Below are 21,603 nucleotides of genomic sequence, written 5' to 3' on the forward strand. Positions count from 1 at the left end.
GGGTTTGTTTCATCCAGAACTGGGTTTGACCTTTTGGCAAGATCCTGCCCATCAGTTTGGTTTTCCTCATTTTGAAATGAAAATGGGTTCACCAGTGATTGGTTGTTTTTGTGGGATCCATGTGACTTCGGGAAAGCTTTGGCAGAGTCTGCTTGCTGAAAACCTCCAAAACTGGGCAGCTTGGACTGGCTGGAGTAACTGGAGTTGTTTCTCTGGCTGTTGGGTGGAGGTGCCTGCATTTCTGACACTGCCTGAACTCATCCCTCAGCCTTGGCACTGGAACCTCAGCTCCCTGCTGTCTGAAATGCATTTTTGTCACGTGGATCCCAGGGATTTGGAACTGGAGCCTCAGACCCAGCACTGGGTGTGCTGCTGGAGCTACCTGGGCGTGCTGGTTAAAATGTGGGCTGGCCTTTGTTGGGTTTCTGCTGCGGGGCTGGAATGTGAGAGCCAGTTTGATTCCAGTCTCGCCGGGTGCTGAGGGAAGCAGCTGCTCGGGATCTGTCAGCGTTGTCTGTGCTGCCATTGCCATGGCAACGGGAGCCGGCTCCACACAAGCGGCACAAGGATGTCGGAACAGCATTTCAAAACAAACCCGAGCTGGATCGTGCTCAGAGCCTGCGGGGCGCTGCACAGCCCGGCTGCATCTCCTGCTTGGAGAGGTGCTCCAGACCCCTCATCATCTTGGTGGCCTCCTGGACCCTCACCAGTAGCCCCCTTGTCTTTCCTGAGCTGTGGAGCCCAGGATTGAACACAATGCTCCAGGTGTGGCTGCACAAGGGTGAAGTAATCACTTGGACAGAAAGAGGAAAAAAAGAGAAAACATGGAATGCAAGAAAAAGAAAAGGCAGAGAAGGAGGAACATGGAGCAACCCACCTTCAGCACGGGGGCCCAACAGGGATGGTCCTGGTGACGGGCAGGGAAGGGAAAAGCAGCTGAAGCTGTGAGTACAGAATGGTCTCATGTCAACATTTCAGAAGCAGCTCTCTATTTAGGGGTCTCCCCAAGCTGTGCCATGTGATGTGCACTACTTTGGAGAATGTGGGGTTCAGCTGGAACCGGGACACAGCCTTGAGCTGGAGTTCCACGTTTTAAATGCAGAAACTGGGGGGATTTTTTTTTTGCCATTGACACTTGAAGTAATAATAAACTGTCTTAAAAACCCGTAACAAAATTGTACAAGCATTGAACTTTATTTAAGAGGTTCACTGAGCTGGCAAGGAGCAAACCTGACCCATTACTTCAGCCCAGCACCAGAGCACAGGGATGAGTCCAATCACCCTCACCAGGGCCATCAACTCGTGTCCACAGGAGCCCTTGGGAGAGCAGGGGGGACAATCCCCTTCATTCCCACCACTGCAGAGCAATGGAATCATCCCCATCAATTCTGAAAGTGAATACAGAATACAGAAAAGGGTCTGACTTACAGCTCTGATGGAGGAAACCAAACCGTGGGATGTGCTGGGTGCTCAGGATCAGGGCAGCGAACTGGACATGAACTGGAGTGGCTAGAGCTGGGATGGACACTCTGGGACAGCACAGCAGCACCCACAGCGTGTTTACCTGGGCACAGGCTGGTCCTTCCATCGAGGGGCTGACACAGCTGCTGGACATGTGTCTCACTGACACACTTACTGACCCTCTCTTTAACACAAAGATTTCCTGCAAGCTGCAAATTACTTATATCACCTTTTAAATCGAGCTATTAGTTGCACAGCTTTTTTGGGATGTATCGAATTATTCAAGTCCTACTACAGATTTACAGCTCTAGCTATGAGATGTGGTCACTGCACAGGAGTTCAGTGGGATGTAGTGCTGGGTCGCAGTGAGGAGGGAGCAGTTACTGAACCATTCAGTTCCCAGTCCCTCTGACATTCCATTCTCACTGCTGTACAAGCCCAGCACTCGGGAGCAGCAGCTCTGCCACACAGGTGGGACTGTAGAAAAGGAGTTCTTGGCTGTACATGGCTTCCACAGTGGCTTTGTTACATCAGGTACAAACTGTACAAGTTCTCTGGGTTCCAAGTGTTCTAAGTGGCAGAAACAGTTCAGCCTGTGTTTATAGACTGGGTTTAAGTGTAGAGATTATTACAGGTAAGGACCAGGCTGAGTAACCAGCTCCATGTGACAGCAAAGATGTGGGTTTAATACAACCTGCAACAGTACAAATATGTACATATGTACAGAGGGGGTCCTCTCCTCCTGCTGCTGAGCACTCTCGGCACTTGATCCTCAGCTTCCCTGGAAGCAAGAAACACTGGAGTGAAACAGGTCCAGTTTTGCAGCACCTCAGGTTCCTGGGTTGAGCTCTCTGTGCCCGGGGCCTACAGGACCCCCTCGCTGAGGCGGGACTTGCTGTAGTCCCCCAGGTCGTTCTGCAGGTCTCGCTCCTCATCATCTGCAATTACAGATTGCAATTAGATCACAACTGAAATGCTCGCATCAGATCTGATGTGGTATCACTGAAAAAATACTGAAGTGCAGTTCCCAGGACATGGTGCTAAAGGGCACAGCCCTGAGCTGGCCAGGGCTGGTGGCAGGATGTGTCCAGCCCAGCTGTGAGTGCTGCAGGGGGATCTCTGGCAGCAGGGCAGCCCCGCCTCACAGACCTGCCTGAGTGCAGACACTGCAGACTGTCACACCAGCTGCTGGCTTTGAGACTGCCTAGCAAGCTCTCAAACTCCCCCACTCAAACCCAGCTCCTGCTCCAAGTCCCATGCCCAGAGCTGACACCATTCACAGAGGGTGGGAACCCCAGGGACTAGCACAGGGAAGTCACTGGGACCCCTTCTTCACCAAGGGCCTCCTTCCCTCAAAAAGTGAAAAACCCTAAAACTTCCATTTGCTCCAACTAATAAGCTTTTCCTGCACCTCAGAGCTATTCCTTTCTCTCAGGAAAGACTCTTGTTCACAGCAAAGGAAATCCAAGCTGAGCTCCCCCAGCTCTACCTGGAGCTCTCCACACCTTCACACCCAGCACCCCGGGAGCCAGGCAGGGGCCTGAGGTGCTGCTCCAGCAGCAAAAGGCTGGAGTTCCCCTGCATGACACGGGTTTGTTCCACAAGGAAGTGCCACCACAGCACCTGGATGCCCTGGAGTTACCCTCCCTCCACCATCCAGCCATCACTAACAGACATTTTAGAAGCTGCCACCTTCAAACATCCCCTTGCCCTTCAGCAGGTGCCTGAGGGCAGGAACCAGGCTGGGTGCTGCCCTGCCCCAAGGAACATCCCCCAAATTGGCAATTTCCCCTGGATAATTTCAATCTAAGCCTGCACATTCCTGGAGGCAAGAGAAACCACGTGGAATCCAGTGGCTTTGCAGCACATGCCACAGGCTTTGTTCAGCCTGATGCAGACCCGGGTGATGTTTACCTGACAGCTTTCAGACAGAAATTCTCGTTCCTTTTTTCCCCTCCCTAAACAAATATAACCACCCTCCCTTCAACCCCCCCATTCTGCCCTCTCCTGCCCTGCAGACAAATCAGTATAAAGCCTGAAGCAGCCACTTTTTCTGGAATACTGTCCCTGGAAGCTCCACCAGCCACACTCAAATCACAGCTCAAGCCAACACGACAAGTTATTAAGGAACAACAGAACAAAGCTTGGGAAATGTGGCTTGAGAAAGTAACACATCTGTTCAGACCATCTGCAGGAAGAAGCTTCCAGAAGTCACCCTTTAACCCTAGCTCTTAATCCAGTCTGTCTATACAGAGACAAAGAGGGGTTCATCAGCAGAAGGACCTTCCCCAAGTTCAAATTCCAAGCCACCAGAGCAGGGACCTTGCAGGGACCCCACCTGGAAGGGAAATGATTTGATGGGGTCACTGTCAGTCAGAGCTCTGTTTTTCCAAACACCACTCACACTGCAAGTTACACGAGCCCAGTCTCTGGGGTTTAACATGTTCCCACCACCTAGAGGTGTATCATGCCCACCCTTTCCAAAGAGGCACTGGGGAATGCTGCCCTTGTCAGTGCAGCTGTTCATGGCAGCCCTGCTGCCTGAGCCACCAGCTCCCCCCTGGAGACCCCACAGGCAGGTACTCACACTGATGGAGCAGCACAGAGCTCTGTGGGATGGGGACAGGGACAGAGTGCTGCATCCCTGCCCCTACGGTCTGGCTCTGCTCCCAGGGAACAAGGGACAGGACAAGAGGAAACAGCCTCAGGCTGTGCCAGGGGAGGGTCAGGTTGGATATTGGGAACATTTCTTCACAGCAAGGGCTGTCCAGAGCACCTACACTGAGCGAGGCAGATGGCACCACCAGCACAGACTCAGCTGCACTCACAACCTCCACAGGAGAAGCCCAGGTCAGGAACTACTGCAGCGAGGAGCTGGGCAGGACTCACTGAGGGCTCAGGGACACACAGGAGACCCTGCACTGCCTGCCCACAGCAGCCCTACACCAGCAGGGGCATGGCTCCCATGGCCCCAGCACGGACAGGAAAGTGCCACAGGAAGGGACACCTGCTACTGGACCAGGCTGCTCTGCATGCCCCTGTGCCTGTGAGCTGCCAGCCCAGGGACCACCTGCCAGAGGGGCAGGTGTGACACACAAACCCCTGCAAGTCCTGAGCACAAGGGGCACACAGCAGCCTGCAGCTGGGGCAGCAGGCACTGCAGTCCATTAATAAGTTAATCAATTGCCACAGGTCCTGGTCCATCCTATTCCTTCACTTGTGCATGAGTTTCAAACTGCCAGCCCAGCCCAGCCTGCTGACACTGCACTTAGCTGCATGCTCACACAGTCAGCTGCTTTCTACTGGCTTTGCCCATTCATTTTGCCTAGATGCCAGTTAAATACAGTGCCTGAAAAACCTCCAGCCAAAAAATTACTAACTTATATAACTTATGAGGGTCAAAATCAGGGGGGCTGTAGGATTTTTGTCCCATTTCCTATTTTCCCCCCCCCCTCTTTATTTCACATTTCCATTTAACTGGAAATACTCTCTATGTTTACCCAACATTCTCACCCTACAGACATGCAGGCCTGTCCCAAATATCCCCCAAGAGCTGGATGGAGAAGGCAGACAAGGCAGGCAGAGGCAAGCAAGGGAGGCGATGCAGGAGCTGCATGCAGGACAGGGAATGGCCATGCACACACAGGTGTTAGGCAGCACTGGATCAGGAGCTCCAAGGTGGGTTAGCAGAACACCACAAGCCTGTTGAATCTGTGTATAATGCACAAAAGTGACACCTGGAATCACCACCTGAGGCCTCACTGCACACCAGCTCCAGGCAGGTGTGACAAGAGCAGGAGTTGAACCACTTCATTCCTCTATTTGACAATTTAGCAATGTCAAGGGCCAAAGCCCTCCCAGCCAGGGGCAGAGCTGGGGGTTTGAGTAAAACCATGTCTGGAATTTAGAGTCTTGCTTTTCCTAGCAGGAGCTATAGACAACTGCAGTAAGGTGCCAAAACCCTCACTCTCAAGACTTGCATTGTTGCTGTCCCACAGAGAGCGAGACCAAATTTCAAGCTTGTTTATCTGTCTGAGCAATTTGTGATCAGCTGAACCAGAGAGGCTTTACACAAATTCAACAAGTAGCTCAGCATGGATTTATCACAATGGGATGGAGGTAAGGCCCAAGCTCACCTTGGACGTCTTCTTCTCCACCATCACCATCCTCTTCCTCATTGTAAGCCAGCTCGGCCTGTTTGTCTGCCTCATACTCACCCACGTTCCCATCATCCCCATTATAATCTGCCAGTTTAGAACCCTGCTGCGGGTCCACAGGGGATTCATTCTCATCAAAGAACCGGCCTGTGGAGTAGGAAAGGAGTGAGTCAGCAGCAGAGAGGAAAGAAACAGGGAGATCCTACACGAGAGCAGATTGCAGGTGGAGGCAGCTGGGGTCTGTGGTAGATCCAGCTGGAGAGAAAGGGGGGAGAAGGGAGGGGCTGGGGCAGGGCTTGAACAAGGCTGGTGGAGCACCTCTGTGCAGGTGACACCTCCATGTCACCCTCGTGACACCTGACTGTCCCACACTCCTCTCTCCACGGGAAGGGCTGAGGGAGCGCCCAAACAGCTCCACCTTGCATTGCCCACAGGCACCAACACAAGAATCCTCAAAAAGCACAAGAGCTCTCACTCTTGGAAGGGTCAGTACCCAATTTGCTGAGGTCTGGCATTTTGCACACCCTGGAGCCAGCCCACGCTGCCCTGGTGCCCTGCAGAGGGTGCCCTGCCGGCACGGGAGGGAGCCCAGCACAGGCCTGCCCTCACTGCTCAGCTTGCAAACTCTAGCTGGCTTTACACTCTGCCTCCCTAGCAAGCTGTAACCGTTTCCAAAATGCCCCAAATCCAGTATTTCCGTCTCCCAAAAAAAAATTAAGAGTGGTTCTGGAAATACGGAACGAGCAGGCAATCAGCCAGGCACACGGCGAGAGATTACTGGTGTGATGTCAGCTCAGAGCTGGTGTTTAATGGGATACAGGGAGATCTCCTCCAGCACACTGCTGGAGGGAAGCAGCTCTGAGTCTGCAGAGGTCACTGGCCTGGAAGACTCTGTGTAAATGGGAAAAATGGGATTAAAGTGTGATACAATTCTTACACACTGGGCACCAAGGCTGCCAGGGCAGGTGATGATTCCCAGTGCAAGCAACTAATGGAGAAGTAAAACTGGAGAATGACTTCAACATCAGGATTAAAAATGGACAGATGTAGAAGAAAAATTATTCCCTAAAACAATGTGTATATAAAAACCAGGACAGAAGCAGTACCATCCTGCTTCTCTGTATGGGGGAAAAGCAGCAGAATCACACCCAGCAGAGCTCAAACATACTGGAGCACCACTTTCAGGTATTTTCATAAAACAAGCAAGAAAAACACCCACGATCTGTTTAGAAATCCAAAGTTCCATACATTATCCATTGCCTGCTCATGTCTAATGGAGAGATCCTGTTGGTATTTTTGACACTGCATTATATACAAAACCCAGGTAGGACAGTGGGATTTGCACATGTTAAACCCTAACTGAGCCATGGAGGACGAGGGCATGTACCCAACTTCCAGCAAAACCAGCCCGTGGGTAGCCAGAGACACTGTGACAAACAAGCACTGAATGAATTGAAGTTGACAGAAGGAAAGGTTGAAGTTGATGAAGAGATCCCAGGAAATGCAGCAGGCCCACAAAGGCTATGGACTGAGCTCAGGGAGCACAGTCAGGTCTGGTGAACCCACCCAGTGCCACCCCTGCCATGGCAGGGACACCTCCCACTGCCCCAGGCTGCTCCAAGCTCCATCCAACCTGGCCTTGGACACTTCCCGAGATCCAGGGGCAGCCCCAGCTGCTCTGGGAATGCTATCCCAGCCCCTGTCACCCTAAGAGGGAACAATCCCTTCCCAACATCCCATCCATCCCTGCCCTCTGGCAGTGGGAGCCATTCCCTGTGTCCTGTCCCTCCATCCCTTATCCCAGTCCCTCTCCAGCTCTCCTGGAGCCCCTTTGGGCACTCTAAGCTCTCCCCAGGCTCTTCTCTCCTCCAGGCTGACCAGTCCCACTCTGCACCCTCTGCTTCACAGCCCTCAGTCACCAACACCGGCCAGGCACCCTGCCCACGGTGGGAGCTGCAGAGCTGGGCCACAGCTTGGCTCCTCCATACCAGGGGTGAGTGTGTCACCAATGGACCTCTCTAAACAGCCACTGACCATCAGGACAGACCCTTACACAAACCTGGATTAGCTATTTCCTTCCATGATAAGTCTCTCCCTCACTGCAGCATTAAAACCTACAACCAGAGTTATTCCAAAGAGAAGAGACTAAGTGGGGACAATTCCTGACTCCCAAGTACCCCCTCAGAGCCTACAATGGAGACATTTCCTTCCCAGCTCCAAATACCCCCCATCATTTAATCTGTGACAAGGAAAGAGAGACAGTCCATTAACAAACCAAACCACTGAAACGAGAAGCTGTCACTGCAGAAGTTTCTTCCAGAAGCTGCTTTGATAAAATAAGGAGCCTTGCAGGACACACAGAGTGGAAGCCAGGCCTGCCCAGGTTCTGTGATAATTTGTAATACACTTGTCCCTGCTCCATCATAAAGTTCTATGAGTGATATTAAAACAACCAAAGTTTTCTCAGTTTTGACTGAATTCCTACAATATTGTCCAAAAAGTGTTCTGAAGTCAAGTAATAAAGTGAGTAACTCAGCATCCTGCATGTATCAAAGTTCTGACTTAAACCAATTTATCCATGCAGTAATTTCCAAAAATATCTTAAATTCCAATAAGGAAATAATTTTTTAAAATAGCTGAATGTACATGTGAAAAATAACACATTAAAGCCTATCTTTTACCCAGGAACACATTATATTCCTTCTCAGACTCCCTCTCTGAAGCCACCCTCTGCAATGGTCCCCCTTTTCCAGACAGGTACTTACACAGATAAAAAATGAAGGGATTTTTTTAATATATGGAAGTGTGTGATATTGGCCAACTTACTTTGCTTAATCTTCTGCAAGTCACTAACTCGGCTCTTTGGGATTTTTATCTGGTCTGGCTCAACCTTGTGCTCTTTCTGGGTTTCCACATTTTCTTCAAAATTCAAGTGCTGGAGAGAATTTGGAGGGATCTGCTTGGCAATGTCAGCGTTTCCATCACTGTCACTGGGCAAACCTACAATGTTGAAATGGGAAGTTACACTCAGAACTTTAGCAGGACAGGACTGGAACAAGCCACCTGCAGTGCAGGCATCACCTGATATTCTCTGACCTTAAAGTGACTGGTCAAGCACTGAGTTTATTTTCTTTGGGTTTGTCTCTCTTCTAACTGCAATTCCTCCAAACCCTTTCACTGCAGGACTTTCAAGTTCTCACATCCTAAACCTTCCCCGTGTCACCCTCAAGCGAGCTGTTCCCAGGGACAGGAGGACACTGAGCAGGGGACAGGACCATCTGATTGTGGCTACCAAGAGATCAACAACCAACCCCTGAGGGCGTGGTGCAGCCCTAATTAGTACCCTAAGGGGAACCCTCATTTCAATTACTCTGTCCACTGGAGGAATCTTGAAGCACTTATCTTTGAAACTTCTAACTCTAATTTAGCTATGATTGGTCAAAAGGCTCAGAAATTACTGGTTTGGAGGATACAAGAAGAGATCATACAATAGCAGCCAAGTACCTCAGCCAGGTGAAAACACAGGCTTGGATCCTGCAGAAATTTATCCTTGGTTCTCTTGTTACCAAAATATTGTCCCATCACCTGCTAACAGGAATTTTACCTGGTGCCCGGTTTGGAGCATGGGGCTGTTCGGTTGGAAGATTGCTAACAGACTGATGAGCTTCACTTTTAGGAGCTGAGATAAGTGGCCTCTTTAAAGCTAAAACAGAACACAGGGACAAAAGCATTAATGTGAAACAAACACACGATTCACCTGGTCTTGCTCTAACAATCCTGTAAACTTCCATTTTTTTATAATTTTCTTAATGAAAATATAAAAGGTAAGATTTCAGGAGGGGCATTATCCAAAACATTCCATTTTGAGAATTCAAACCTCTAAGGCACAGTAGAAATGATCTGATTTTACACCCCACTTGAATTTTATTACCACAGAGAGATTTTAAAAGCCTGCACTTGCTGTGAACCACATGGTGTTCACACACAACATCTACATCACCAAGACCCAAATGTGAAAGAATGAAGAGTATTTCTCCTAACCAGTGGGAGTATCTTCAGCTTTAGCAGGGTCATTATCTTCTATTTCAGGCATGCCTGCATCTCCTCCTGGCTTGATTTTCTCTGCAAGACAAGAAAAGGATATTCTGCCTTACTAACCCTTCAGTCTGAACTGTGAATTTCCCTCTTGTGGAAGGCTCTAATTTAGAACAATCACTGCAGCTAATCAATATACCTGAGCCAAACAATTCCTCCTTCTGCTTCAGAGAAACGCACAGTCTGGAGGCTGGCAAAGGCTGCAACCCAAGTGGCCCATTCTCTATCACAAATGCCCAAAAAAGGAAATACCTTTGCCATTTGCAACATGTTCTGAAGGCTCCTCATTCTTCACTATGTCTTTATCTTCCACCTCTGCAATAGTCTCAGGTATTGCCTGGTCACCATTGCTGGGGCTGACTGCAGTGTCTTTACTAGACTGAACTTTTTGTGTGGCCTGTTAAAAAAATAAGGAGACAACACTAAACACTTCCCTGGAGATTACAAAATAAACATGCTCAAATTCAAGATTACTTTGGGTCAGCAAAACTGCATTTATGAATTTAGTGATCACCAAAGCAAAGAGCAGAGCACTCTATGCACATAGATGGACCCTGGAAACACAACTGGACAGAAAATGTTCATCACAGCACAGCTGCAGGACATTTCCACTGCCATACACAGGTGTTAAGCACAACAAAACCAGGTTAAGGTAAGCCTTAAGCCTCAGGTCAGAGCCTTGAAACAATTCTAGACTGTAAGAGAAGATGTGACAAACTTGCTCTCAGTCTGCCCTATTATTTGAGATGTTTATAGATGAAGTAAGGAAACAAAATTTTAAGCATCTGTTTGCAGGAAAGAGGCCCAACTTCTACTGGCAGCCTGCTTGACGTAATCACACCGTTGATACCATTCCAGTACCATCACAATTTGCATCACATTAGCACCTCAGGCCTCGGCAGAGCTCAGGCTCCCTCCGCAGTAACCTGGGTAAGGCTGTGAGAGCACAGACCCCACCCTGGAGAGCTGAACAGAGAGATCCACGTTACAGGCAACAACTGAAATCCTCTGCAATGACATCATGGAGCAAGGCTGGAGCACAGCAAAGAATTTGGCCTCAGCTTCCAGCTCAGCCCAGTGGGTGAGACAGTAGGCAGATTTCTTACACTAACACCCACTTAGAGCTGCACAGGGGGATACTGAACGCAAAGTTAGGGCAGAAATGTCCCAGGCCTCCACATCTCTGAGGCAAACAGCAGGCTCTGGGCTCTTCTCATTCAACACAAACTTTTTTGGCATTACCTTTTGTTCCCGAGCAATTTGGTCCATTAATTTCTTGATGTTCTCTTCATGCTGCAGTCTCATTTCCTTGATCTGCTGCCCACACTGCAGGCTTGAGGAGAAACACACCGTTAGTTACACTTCATTTGTTGGATCTGCTCTCCCACAAATAAAATAAGGGGGAAAATATGAAGTGGCACAAAAAGCCAAACCTGAGCTATAACCAGAATAGTCTGTCCAAGAAGCCTGGTCCTGGCATGTATATGGAGTGGGAATGGACTGAATACAGTAAGAAAGCAGAGCTGGAAAAAAGTAGGCACAGAGCCGAGAAAACAGTAAAATAAAGAGAATGGCCTTGAATATACTTCCTCCAGAAGCTGGAATGCAACCAAAAGGTCAAGCTGCACAGTTAATCTGTCCACAAATATTAATTCCGCTGGGAAAGCAACGTGTCTCTCCTGGCTGTCAACAGAGAAGGTGCACGAGTGCCACTATCAGTTACTGCTCCCAACTCAAATAACACCATCTGAATACACAGCCAGCTGCCCCAACTTCCCCAGCAAGCCACAACATCAGCCCAATCACCAAAACTCCCATGTCCCACAAACTCTCAGCATAGCACAGAACTTTATGTGTGTAAAAGTTTAAAACACTTTCTCAAGAGTTAAGTCTTCCTTACTTTTCAAAGCAGGAGTATTTGTTCTCCCCGTTTCTCTATCATCAACTGAAAGGGCTGAAGTCAACTTAAAATTTTAATCTACGCAAGATGCGTTCAGCTTCAGCTGAAACAAATGAAACTACACTGCTAGAAAGGCAGCAATTAACAACGCTGGTGACACAGGACTTGTCCTTTAGACTCCTTCATGTGTTAATGAACCAAATCTCCATGTTATAAAAAATACATTGACTTAAAAATGCAGAACGATTCCACTAAGTCAAGATTCTCCTTAGCTCCTATCTCAGGCTGGGGAAAGGACTACATCACAAAGAACTTGAAAGTCAAACAGTCAGCTCAGGTGCATCACCAAGCGAGCACACTAATGTCTGATGATTAGCAGACACAAGATTAATTAGCACTTTTTAGTAAAAGCAGGTGCCCCTCACGCACACCAGCCTGCAGCTCCCAACACTCCTGAGGACATACCTGTCATACTCCAGCCTCCTTGTCAGGTAGGTGTTATTCTTCTTGTACTCGTGCAGCTGATCTTCCTGGCGGATGAACTCCTGCCGTAACTCCGCCAGTTGCTCTGGGCCAAAAGAGCAAAACCAGCATGAATACAGAAAGATAAGAAAAAATGCCCTGTGGCAGATAGCAGTTCCAATATTGCTAAGTAAGTAAGAAATTGTTCAAGTTTCATGTCTAGACATACTTCAAAGATTCTTAAACCAATTTGAAGAAGATGCCACTTTACTCATGTATGCCAGATGGCAGCATGAATTAGAGACAAATTCTTCTGATACTATGCCAATCTCCCTAAGTGTTTCTGCACCTTTGCATTCAGAAACCTTGCACAACACTATTTCCCTTATCTGCTGGAAATGTCCATAATTTCCTGAATGGCTCTGTCACTCTGAGTAACACAGAAGTGCTGCCAAGTTGCTCCAGGCAGGATGCTCAAACACTGTTTGTGGCAGTGAGTGTACAAAAGGAGGCACCTTTCTGCTACCTGTAAAGCCAACACGAATTTCCTGTCTTCACAACTGCTCTAGAAGTTCTCCCTGCTCCTCAGGCTACGAATAATGAAGCTCCCTACTATTTTAAGCTGCAGCTACATGGATACAGGCAGAGCCCATGTGTGTTGTGTGCAGGCATGTTCAGATGTGATCATGTTCTGGCTCACTCTGAAGTGCTCTGAATACAGCAACACCCCAGGCATTATAATCATGTCTGTACAGAACTGCAGAGATGTGTCCTGGACCTTTTCTAACCTAGCATAACCATCACAGTGTTTCTGATCAAACTCTGCTAAACTGCATGTTTGGCCATGAAAATGGTTCTACTGTCTTGTAACTCAGCAGTGCCAGAACACACATCCTTTCTGCAGCAAGGTGAGAGCCAGCTCTGCACTTACCCACACCAGGTAACAAACACAATGAGATCTCACATTATGAGAAATGTGAAATTACGAGTTCCAGCATCACCAGATCCTTCATTTATACTGCATTCTGCAGCACCTGGGCAGTTAAAATGCACAACTTCAGCCTGCCAAATGAGTTTGGCCATGAATCCCTCACCCTTTAGCCGATGTATGTCTGCCATCTGATACGAGATGTTGTTCTGCAGCTTCATCTGGAAGAAAGAAAAGGATTAATAAATACATGTGACCAGCAGGCTGGGAAGACTCAGGTGTGTCTGTTTGCTTGGTGAAGCAACGTATGGACAGGATTATCAGAGTGACGTGCACAAAGTTCCTGTAAATCCAAGAAATGTGTATTTAGTGAGTGTAAGTGACATCACCAAACTAAACACTGTGTTCAGGCTTTGCTAACAAAGGCTTAAATTTTAATTCCAGAACATATTTATATCAAAAAAACCAGATTGTCTCAACTAAAATAAACATGCTGCATCCTGATATTGCAAGAGGGACAGTAAACAGCCAATGTCAAAGCACAGGTGGATAAAAATAAATACAGCATCAACAGCAAAACCAATTGTTACCTAAGATATATAATAGAATTGTTATATTTAAATAGCTCTTTTATATGCTGCTATCTAACATCCTAACACATTTTATTTTGAGAGAGAATCTCACACCAGTAAACAACAACAGCTTTTAATTTGGCATTTTTAGTAAGGAAAAAAATAGTTACAATAAGTAAGAAATACACGTACACACAGCCCTGAAGTAAAGATGCTTTGTTTTGTCATTACATAAAGACAAAACCCAGCAGGAACGAAGAGAAAGATTAATGTGTGGAATATTCTGAGAAAGCAGGTAAAAATCCCTGCCTGCCCTCAGGCATCTCGGGTTTTTCTTGCAATTTCACAGTGGTACAAAGGGTAACTGCAGGAAGGTGCTGAGCAGGGCTGTCACGCGTGGGTGACAAGGTCAGCATCACCTCTGGGAACAGCACACTGCAGTGCCAGCACAGCCCCTTGGCCAGGACATGGTGGGACAGACATGGGGACACAGCAGGACACAGGGCCTGTTTCAGTTCCCCCCTCAGTCCCTGAAGTGTCTGTGTCAGTCACCTCCGTTTCCTGTCAAAACACCCCAAAACACACCTGCCCTGTCTTTAGCACTTCCTCCCTGCACCTGAGCCTTCCCTTTTATCAAATTCTTCATTCTTTAAATGCATTTCCCATTGTGGTTTTGTTGTCACAAAAGCACTCTGAGCAGGCTGATGCCTTTGTCCTGTGTGGGTGCCCTCCAGCCATGCAGGAACTGCAGCGATGGTGCTCTCCTGCAGCACAGTGTGAACATCCCACAGCTCTGGGCTCACAGCAGAGCCTCCAAGGGCAGCTGAGCTTTTGTGCCAGCCTGCAGGATCCTGGCTGACCCTGCCTCACCCCTGGAGCACAGACAAATCCTGACCCACACCCAAAACAAGAGCCAAGGGGGTTCTAGGGCCTGGAGGGGCACCACCACAGCTCCCGCCTACGACAGGACACAGCACTGCTTCACCCAAGGCTTTTCCCAAAAAAAGAAAGCAAGAAGAACTGGACAATTCTAGGGACAGAGCAGAAAAACCAGTAAATAAACAAAATGGCCTTGAACATATTTCCTCCAAACCCTGGAACATAAGTGAAAAGTCCAGCTCCACAGTTAATCTGTCAGCATTTATTAATTCCACCAGGAATGTGATCTTTAGGTAACCTGAGCCCTCTGACCACAGTGCAGACGGACAAAATTACTGCCCAAAAGGACACTGAAGGAGCCTCCTGGCATGTCAGAGCCACGTCTGTCTCATGCTCTGCCCACCGAGGCACTCAAGGTCCCCTTACAGGATGCACAACAGAACATCTCATCAGCGCCAGCCTGGGTAGCACTTGTAGAGCTTCACTTCAAATGCACAACTGGCCCTGCAGTGGGGACACGCAGGGAAGCAGAACACACGAGTCACCACCAGGCCTCTCCATCCACTGGGCACCCACTGTGCCAGCTCCCCCTCCAACAGGGGGCAGGGGAGCAGCTACACCCAGTGATTTGTTGTGTGAATGAACAAGGATCTCCCCCTCTTGCAAAACTACAGGCAATAATCACATTTTCCTGTATTCCACTCTAATGCAGCTGTTTCCCAGAACCCAATAAATCTGTGAACAAAGGAGATCCTGGGAAGTAGCAGGGTCTATTTTCAGAGCAGAATCCCTCACACACAAACCCTTCCCACTGGCTCTTGCTTATCCCATAACCATGTGCCTGGCTGGGGGAGGGCTGCTGTCTGTGAGCAGGAGCTGCATGGGAATGTGCAGCACTTTTATCACACAATCTTTCCTTTTGGTGATTTTGAGTTTCAGAGAGAAGTGACAGAATTTATATCCAAACCAGCTCAGCTGACAGCAAATGTCCCTCATCTGAAGGACAGAAAAGGAGGAAGCTTTTTTATGATTCATGGGATCTGTTCCACCTACACATGCAAAACCCACAATCCATGAGCCGTGGCGCAGGTCCAGCTCTTCCTTGGCCCCATCCTCCTTTGGTCTAGACCTGTTTGTATTGCTGAGCTGCCAGGGGCTCCTCGGGGCCTTTCCAAGCACTTGGGATGGAGAAAATAAACCCTCTGCAGCCCAGTGAGCCCTGCACAGGAAAAAAACCCACCAGAAATTCTATGCATGGTCATGTGGCAACCCTCCAGTGAATCCTGAGTTGTGAATCTTGCGGTATAACAACTCCACATTGCTGCTGTCAAGCTACAGCTTTGCAAACTGGAGAGTTACCAAGTTTTGGCAACAAAGAGCAGACCCAGCTGCTGCTGGGGATGTTTGACTAAACAGCTCATCCCAAGCATTTCTGGGCAGCAGGTAAGGGCAGGGCAGTGCTGCACAGCTGGCAGGGCCAGCAGCAGGCAGGGAATGAGAGGTGCTCCATGCACTAGGCGCCTGCCACCTGGAAGCTCTCCACCACGCACTGCTGCCAGTCCCAAGGCAGCATGCTCACAGCAAATGGATGTGCTAAGCTATGGAAAAACCCCAAACCCACCAGCGTGCTGCCAAAAGCCCATGGAATGCCCAGGGAGCTGGTGCTACCTGAGCACGCACTTCAAGAGAGACCTCCTTGCTTGTTCCAGGTCCAACAGACCCTCAGGAGCTCACCACAGGAGGGGAGAATTCCCAAGAATTCATGTTTTCCCGTTTCTTTTTAAACACAAGACACTGGGTCACACTCCCATATTTGCTCCCAAAAGCAAACAACACCCTGGTGCAGTGTGATGGGCTCGTTCCACAAGCAGGGGACAGAGGGGAGAGCCAGGGGTTTGGCCTTGACTCCAGAAATCCCTGAGCCAAGAGCAGGCTGCTGCAGAAACTGGAGTTGCCTCAGCACTGGGAAAGGCACTTGATTTATGTGACCGCAAGGCAAAGAACCTCAGCTGAGGACAAAGGAGCACAAAGCACAACTGACACTGAGACTCTTCAAATGAGTTTTCCTTAAAATGAGCCTGAATTTGTTGTGATCACTTGATACCAATGCTGGGGTTTTATTTCAACTCCTGCATTTCACAAACGGACTAAGATCACAGGTAATGAGCAGTTGGGTCAGACAGACTTGCCAAATTCTATTTTGAGAGGAAAAACATTATTATTCAAGACTTTTGTGGTCAGACACTTTATATCTACTACTGTTTCCTTGTGACAAACTTTCATTCTCTAAAACAAAGCTTTACTCTCCACTCTCACAGAAGCAGTAGTCCTCAAAAAAAAAAGTCATTTAAAGGGTTTTAGGAAAAAATAAACATTGTTGCCACTGAGAAAAGACAGTGGCTTACATGGGAGGAAAAAAGGCCAATGACTGGTTTGTGATAAAATCCTGCTCTTCTGGCCTCTTAGGGCACTCTGAACATTTTGAACAACAGAGAGAGGATGCTCAAAAGCTACGAGCTCACACGGCCTTACCCGGCAGCTTCTGGAACAAAGGAGGAAGACTCCCGGCACACGCTGCAGGCAATTAACACTAAATTTGATTTGGCAGGTTTACGGGGCAGGTTCCTCTGGCTGCCCTCCGGCTCTGCCCTGTGCAGTGTCACACTCAGAGCGTCCAAAGCCCAGGCAGATGTCGGGGAGCAGCAGAGGGTGGGCAGGCAGGGGCAGCCAGCAGCAGCCGCTCATGGCCCGTGGCTCCAACAGCCAGTGCTGCACCACCCAGCTCAGACCTGCACCTCCTGCCCCGGCGCCCTACAGGATCACAGAATTCCAAAATAATAATAATAATAATACCAATTCCTTGCATTAAAGCACCCCTTGTCGTGCAGCCCAGTAACTGATCCCAGAAGCCCTGAGGCTGGAAAGGCCCTCCCAGACCATCCAGCCCAACTTGTGCCCGATCCCCACCTTGTCACTGCCCAGAGCACATCCAGGAATTCCCTGCACACCTCCAGGGATGGGGACTCCAAACCTCCCTGGGCAGTTCCAGTGCCTGACCATTCCTTCCAGGAAGAAATCCTTCCTGAACTGTGCCTGACAGCTTACCTGAATCCTGCCAGGGCAGTTTTACACCCACAGGCAGAGACACTAACACACCAACCAAGCTGACTGCCCTTTTGCAGACAGAAGGGAAAGTATCTTGGCTAAACCCCAACTGCTTTGGAATCACTGAATCACTGAGGCTGGAAAACACCTTTAAGATCATGGAGTCCATGTCATATCCAACCGGAATTTTCATTGCAATCTAAGGAAAAATAAAAATTAAAAATATGCTTGCTGAACAGCCAAAGGGCTTAGTTTTAATGGTTCAGTAGGAAACATTAATACAAACTTAATCAGTTTGAGGGAGTCTAACTCTTGAGTGCGATGTGTACATATTTGGCTTTTTCTGTGACAACTCAATGCATTTTCTGAGGCTGTTCATCCAATGTGCAATAAGAAAGGGCCAGAAAAACAAACCTAGCTTGCAATAACCCTGGAGAGTGTGGCATTTCCATAAATCCCACTGTGAGAACAGTGTTCAATGAGCAGAGAGGTGACCTGCATGCAAATACACCCCACACGCCCCCTGAGCAGGACTTGTGTGCTGAGCCCCGTGAACTTCCCTGTTCAGGACGGTTATGAAAGCACAACAGTGAAAGTTGAACCATTCACTCATCTTCCACAACAAAAGAAATCCCCAGGCCACCCCCACTGAACGGGCCAGCTGAATTTTCAATGAGCTTGGCTTCTCCAAGCCAAGGAAAATGACACGTTAGTCAGCAGCAGGCTTGTTTGGTTTTTTTTTTTTTCTCAAGTACACGCTGGCAGCATAAAAATCAGAGTGTGCTGTACCAGGCATTCCAAGAGGCAAGCTCAGGGTGCTACTGAACACCAGACTGATTTCATTTCCCTTGAAACTGTATGTAGTTTGTGCGTCTGGTTTCTTGAATGATCACAAAAGATCAAATATTCTCAGCAGAGACAGAAAGCTAAAAAAACAATAAGTAAATTTGAAACAGCCGTCTGGAAACGAGCGATCTCTCGGGATTTTCATTGTTCACAGGACATCTCAGCTCTTTTGGGGGACGTTTTCATTAAACAGAGAGCGCTGCAGCTGTCCCAGCAGCACCAAACCTGAGCCTCGGGGCTCGGGTCACTGCCGGGCTGCAGAGGCTGCGGGGACACCTGGGCAAGCGAGGACCGACAGTGCCCCGGGCTGAGCCGCCCCGCAGGGCACCGGGACCCCTCGCCGCCCCCTGCCCTTACCTTGCCGTCCTCGCACCGCTTCACCTGGCCGTCCCTGGCCTGCAGCTGGCTGCTCAGGTGGCTGTAGTCCGCCTCCTTCTGCTCCAGCCGCTTCCTGTGCGAGTCCACCTTGCCCAGCAGGTCCGAGTTGCGCCGCTCCAGGCGGCCCCGCGCCACCTCGGTGCGCTGGGCCTGGCTCTGCAGCTCGGCCAGCTCCTCCCGCAGCAGGGCCTGCCGCGACGCCGCGTTCCAGCAGTGGAAGGCGAGCACGGCGATCACGGCCAGCAGCACCACGAGCACCAGCGAGGGCAGGCGGCCGCCCCGGCGGTTCGCCCCGAACCCCACCATGGGGGAGGCCGCGGGCGGGGGCTTCAGGCGAAGCGGGGAAGGCGCTCAGGGGGCCTGAGCGTGCGGGGGATGTGAGGGGAAGGGGATACCCTGAGGGGGGAAGAGGGAATGACCGGGGCGAACTGGGGGGTCCGCGGGGAGGGGGGTGAGGTGGGGGGGGGGTGAAGAAGGGAAGAGGCCCTGAGGGCAGCGGGCTCGGGGAGCTGGGAAAGAAGGGCGGGAGGGAAGAGCCCGAGGGGAGCGGGCGGTGGCCGGCAGGGCTGCGCCGGTGCCGGTACAGCCAAGCCGCCGCCGCCGCCGCCGGGCCGTGCGGGACCGACCGGCCGAGCCGCCACCGCGGCGCCCCGCCCGCCGCCCGCCCCTTGCGGCTCTCGCGAGAGGAGCCCGCGGAGCGCTCGCGAGAGCCGCGCCCCGCCTGCCCTGAGGCGGCGTGTGCCAGGCGGCACGGGTGGGAGGGCGGCATGGCAGGGCCGTGCTAAAGGGCATTAAAAACCTCCCGTGTCACACCGTGCCGTGCGTGGGGAAACGCTAAAGGGCATTAAAAACCTCCCGTGTCACACCGTGCCGTGCGTGGGGAAACGCTAAAGGACGTTAAAAACCTGCCCGTGTCACACCGTGCCGTGCGCGGGGAAACGCTTCAGTCACAGCCCCAGTGTCCAAGCCGGCCTTGGGCACTGCCAGCGATCCAGGGGCAGCCTCAGCTGCTCTGGGCACCCTGTGCCAGGGCCTGCCCACCCTCCCCGGGAACAATCCCTGCCCAGAGTCCCATCCATCCCTGCCCTCCGGCAGTGGGAAGCCTTTCCGTCTTGTCCTGTCCCTCCATCCCTTGTTCCCAGTCCCTCTCCAGCTCTCCTGGAGCCCCTTTAGGCCCTGGAAGGGCTCTGAGGATTCATTCCCTGGATCTTTCCCTTCTCCAGGTGAGCATCCCCAGCTCTCCCGGCCTGGCTCCAGGGCAGGGCACACTGCGGCAGGAACGTCTCGGGCTTCTCAGCCCCACATGAGAGGCATTTCCTGAGGATCGAGGCGTGTCCTCACTCCACCCCGAGTGGACCATTTGTTTTATTAGAAACACTGAGATAACGCATGTACTTCGGGGCAGATTCTCACACCCCCTTAGTATCACAGTGCCGCTGAGTTTTCACAAGGGAAAATGGGACGACAGAGCTGGGCTGGAACATAGACCTTGAAATATACAGGGCAGGAGATCTTCCTCCTTTTAAGCGCCTTTATCAAAAATCACCTCGAGTGGGGAGAACCGAGGGGTTGCTTTCACACCGCCACTGCTTCCAGGGATGGCACAGAGGAAGAACAAAAGCGCAGCTTTGATCGCTGCTCTGCAGGGCAAGCGACAGGTTACGCTCCTCTCCCCAGCAAAATTGCCGTGTTCTAGTTTGACTTTCGAGCTCCTGCCTCCAGCCAACATCTTTGAGGTTAGGGTGAGGAGTAAAAAGGGTCTTAGTGGATAGTGGATTCTGTTCCTCACCTCTGGACATCATTTTAATCTCTCAATTTCGTGTTGGCTCATTGCTTTTAGGGTTTTTTTGCTAGGTTTGGGGAGGGGCTTCTTCATTTGCATGCCAGCCCCGATGTCCCCTCCTCTTCACCGTCTGGGTGCCATCCTCCCGGAAGCGGCAGGGTGCCACTCGACAAAAACGGGGAATTCCCAACCATCAACAACAGGTGATTACAACAACAAACAGTCAGAACTCCACCCTGGCAGCAACTGGCCCAACCTGTGAACTCTGCAACCTTTTAAATAAACGGGCAGCTTTTCTACTCGTAACAGAACCAGCTCTGACCGTGGCTGCAGCCCCTGCCTCGGTGTGAGGAGAGAAAGATCCCAGCAAAGTCAGGGCTCCATGTGATGGGAGAGAGATCCCAGCAAAGTCCGGGTTTGATGTGAGGGGACAGAGATCTCAGCAAAGTCAGGTGTGCAGGTGTTCACCCACACAGAGGCTTTGGGCTTGGCTTTGCTCCCTGCGATGGGATTTAGTAACAGTTCTGCTGCGCTGCTATGACCGAGCACCTCGGGCAGCAGAGGGTCACAGTGAGCTGCTGGGCACAGTCCAGCACCTTCAGCTGCAAATGGTGTGGGGACCATGTGGGAGAAACAGAAGGGGATCGGTTTTCTTCCCAAGAGGAGCTAAAAGAACAATATTTGAGAAATAAAGTATAAAATACCTTCCTGAGATACAGCATACATTGTGCAGAATTGTCAGCCGTGACAATGGTGTCACAGCTTTCTCCTTCCCACCCAATTCCATACTTTACATACCAATATTTGCACTTTAGCAATTTAATTGCTGCTACGCTGATGGCCCATTAATTTGCCAGCCTACTCTCTGCAGATGGCAGTGCAGATTCACATTCCAAATCCAGCGCTGCAAATTTTCCTTCCTTGTGAAGCTGGATGGTTCCAGGGTTTAAGTCTGCCCTGTTCAGCTTATTCCTTCTGGCTGCACTTACTCTGTGCCAGCCTGACCACTGTAAGCCAGGAAATGTTTGTCTAAATAA

At 50.1% G+C, this 21,603-nt stretch overlaps 1 protein-coding gene across 2 annotated transcripts; it reads right to left on the minus strand.

The window, feature by feature from the left end:
- Positions 1–1,171: 1,171 nt before the first annotated feature.
- GOLM2 (golgi membrane protein 2) lies at positions 1,172–19,411 on the minus strand. 2 transcript variants are annotated; one of them, XM_036389631.1, is made up of 10 exons: positions 18,763–19,409; positions 13,170–13,224; positions 12,079–12,181; positions 10,956–11,046; positions 9,966–10,110; positions 9,660–9,740; positions 9,223–9,321; positions 8,445–8,618; positions 5,598–5,765; positions 1,172–2,399 (listed from the first exon to the last, which is right to left on the minus strand). In XM_036389631.1, exons 1-10 carry the CDS (start codon positions 19,087–19,089, stop codon positions 2,326–2,328), a joined length of 1,317 nt encoding a protein of 438 aa, XP_036245524.1. In that variant the 5' UTR covers positions 19,090–19,409; the 3' UTR covers positions 1,172–2,325. The 2 variants fall into 2 exon arrangements, with proteins under 2 accessions (XP_036245524.1, XP_054372214.1); XM_054516239.1 differs by lacking the exon at positions 5,598–5,765 and having other exon boundaries at positions 18,763–19,411.
- Positions 19,412–21,603: the final 2,192 nt, after the last annotated feature.

The sequence above is a fragment of the Molothrus ater genome, chromosome 13 (assembly GCF_012460135.2).
Source record: "Molothrus ater isolate BHLD 08-10-18 breed brown headed cowbird chromosome 13, BPBGC_Mater_1.1, whole genome shotgun sequence".
Taxonomy (NCBI): Eukaryota; Metazoa; Chordata; class Aves; order Passeriformes; family Icteridae; genus Molothrus; species Molothrus ater.

Coding starts and splice junctions, on each gene's coding strand:
- GOLM2 (XM_036389631.1), bottom strand. CDS start 19,089: ATGGTGGGGTTCGGGGCGAACCGCCGGGGCGGCCGCCTGCCCTCGCTG. Junction 11,047..12,078: donor AGGAGGCTGGAGTATGACAG/GTATGTCCTCAG, acceptor TTTCTCCTCAAG/CCTGCAGTGTGGGCAGCAGA. Junction 8,619..9,222: donor TGCTCCAAACCGGGCACCAG/GTAAAATTCCTG, acceptor TCAACATTGTAG/GTTTGCCCAGTGACAGTGAT.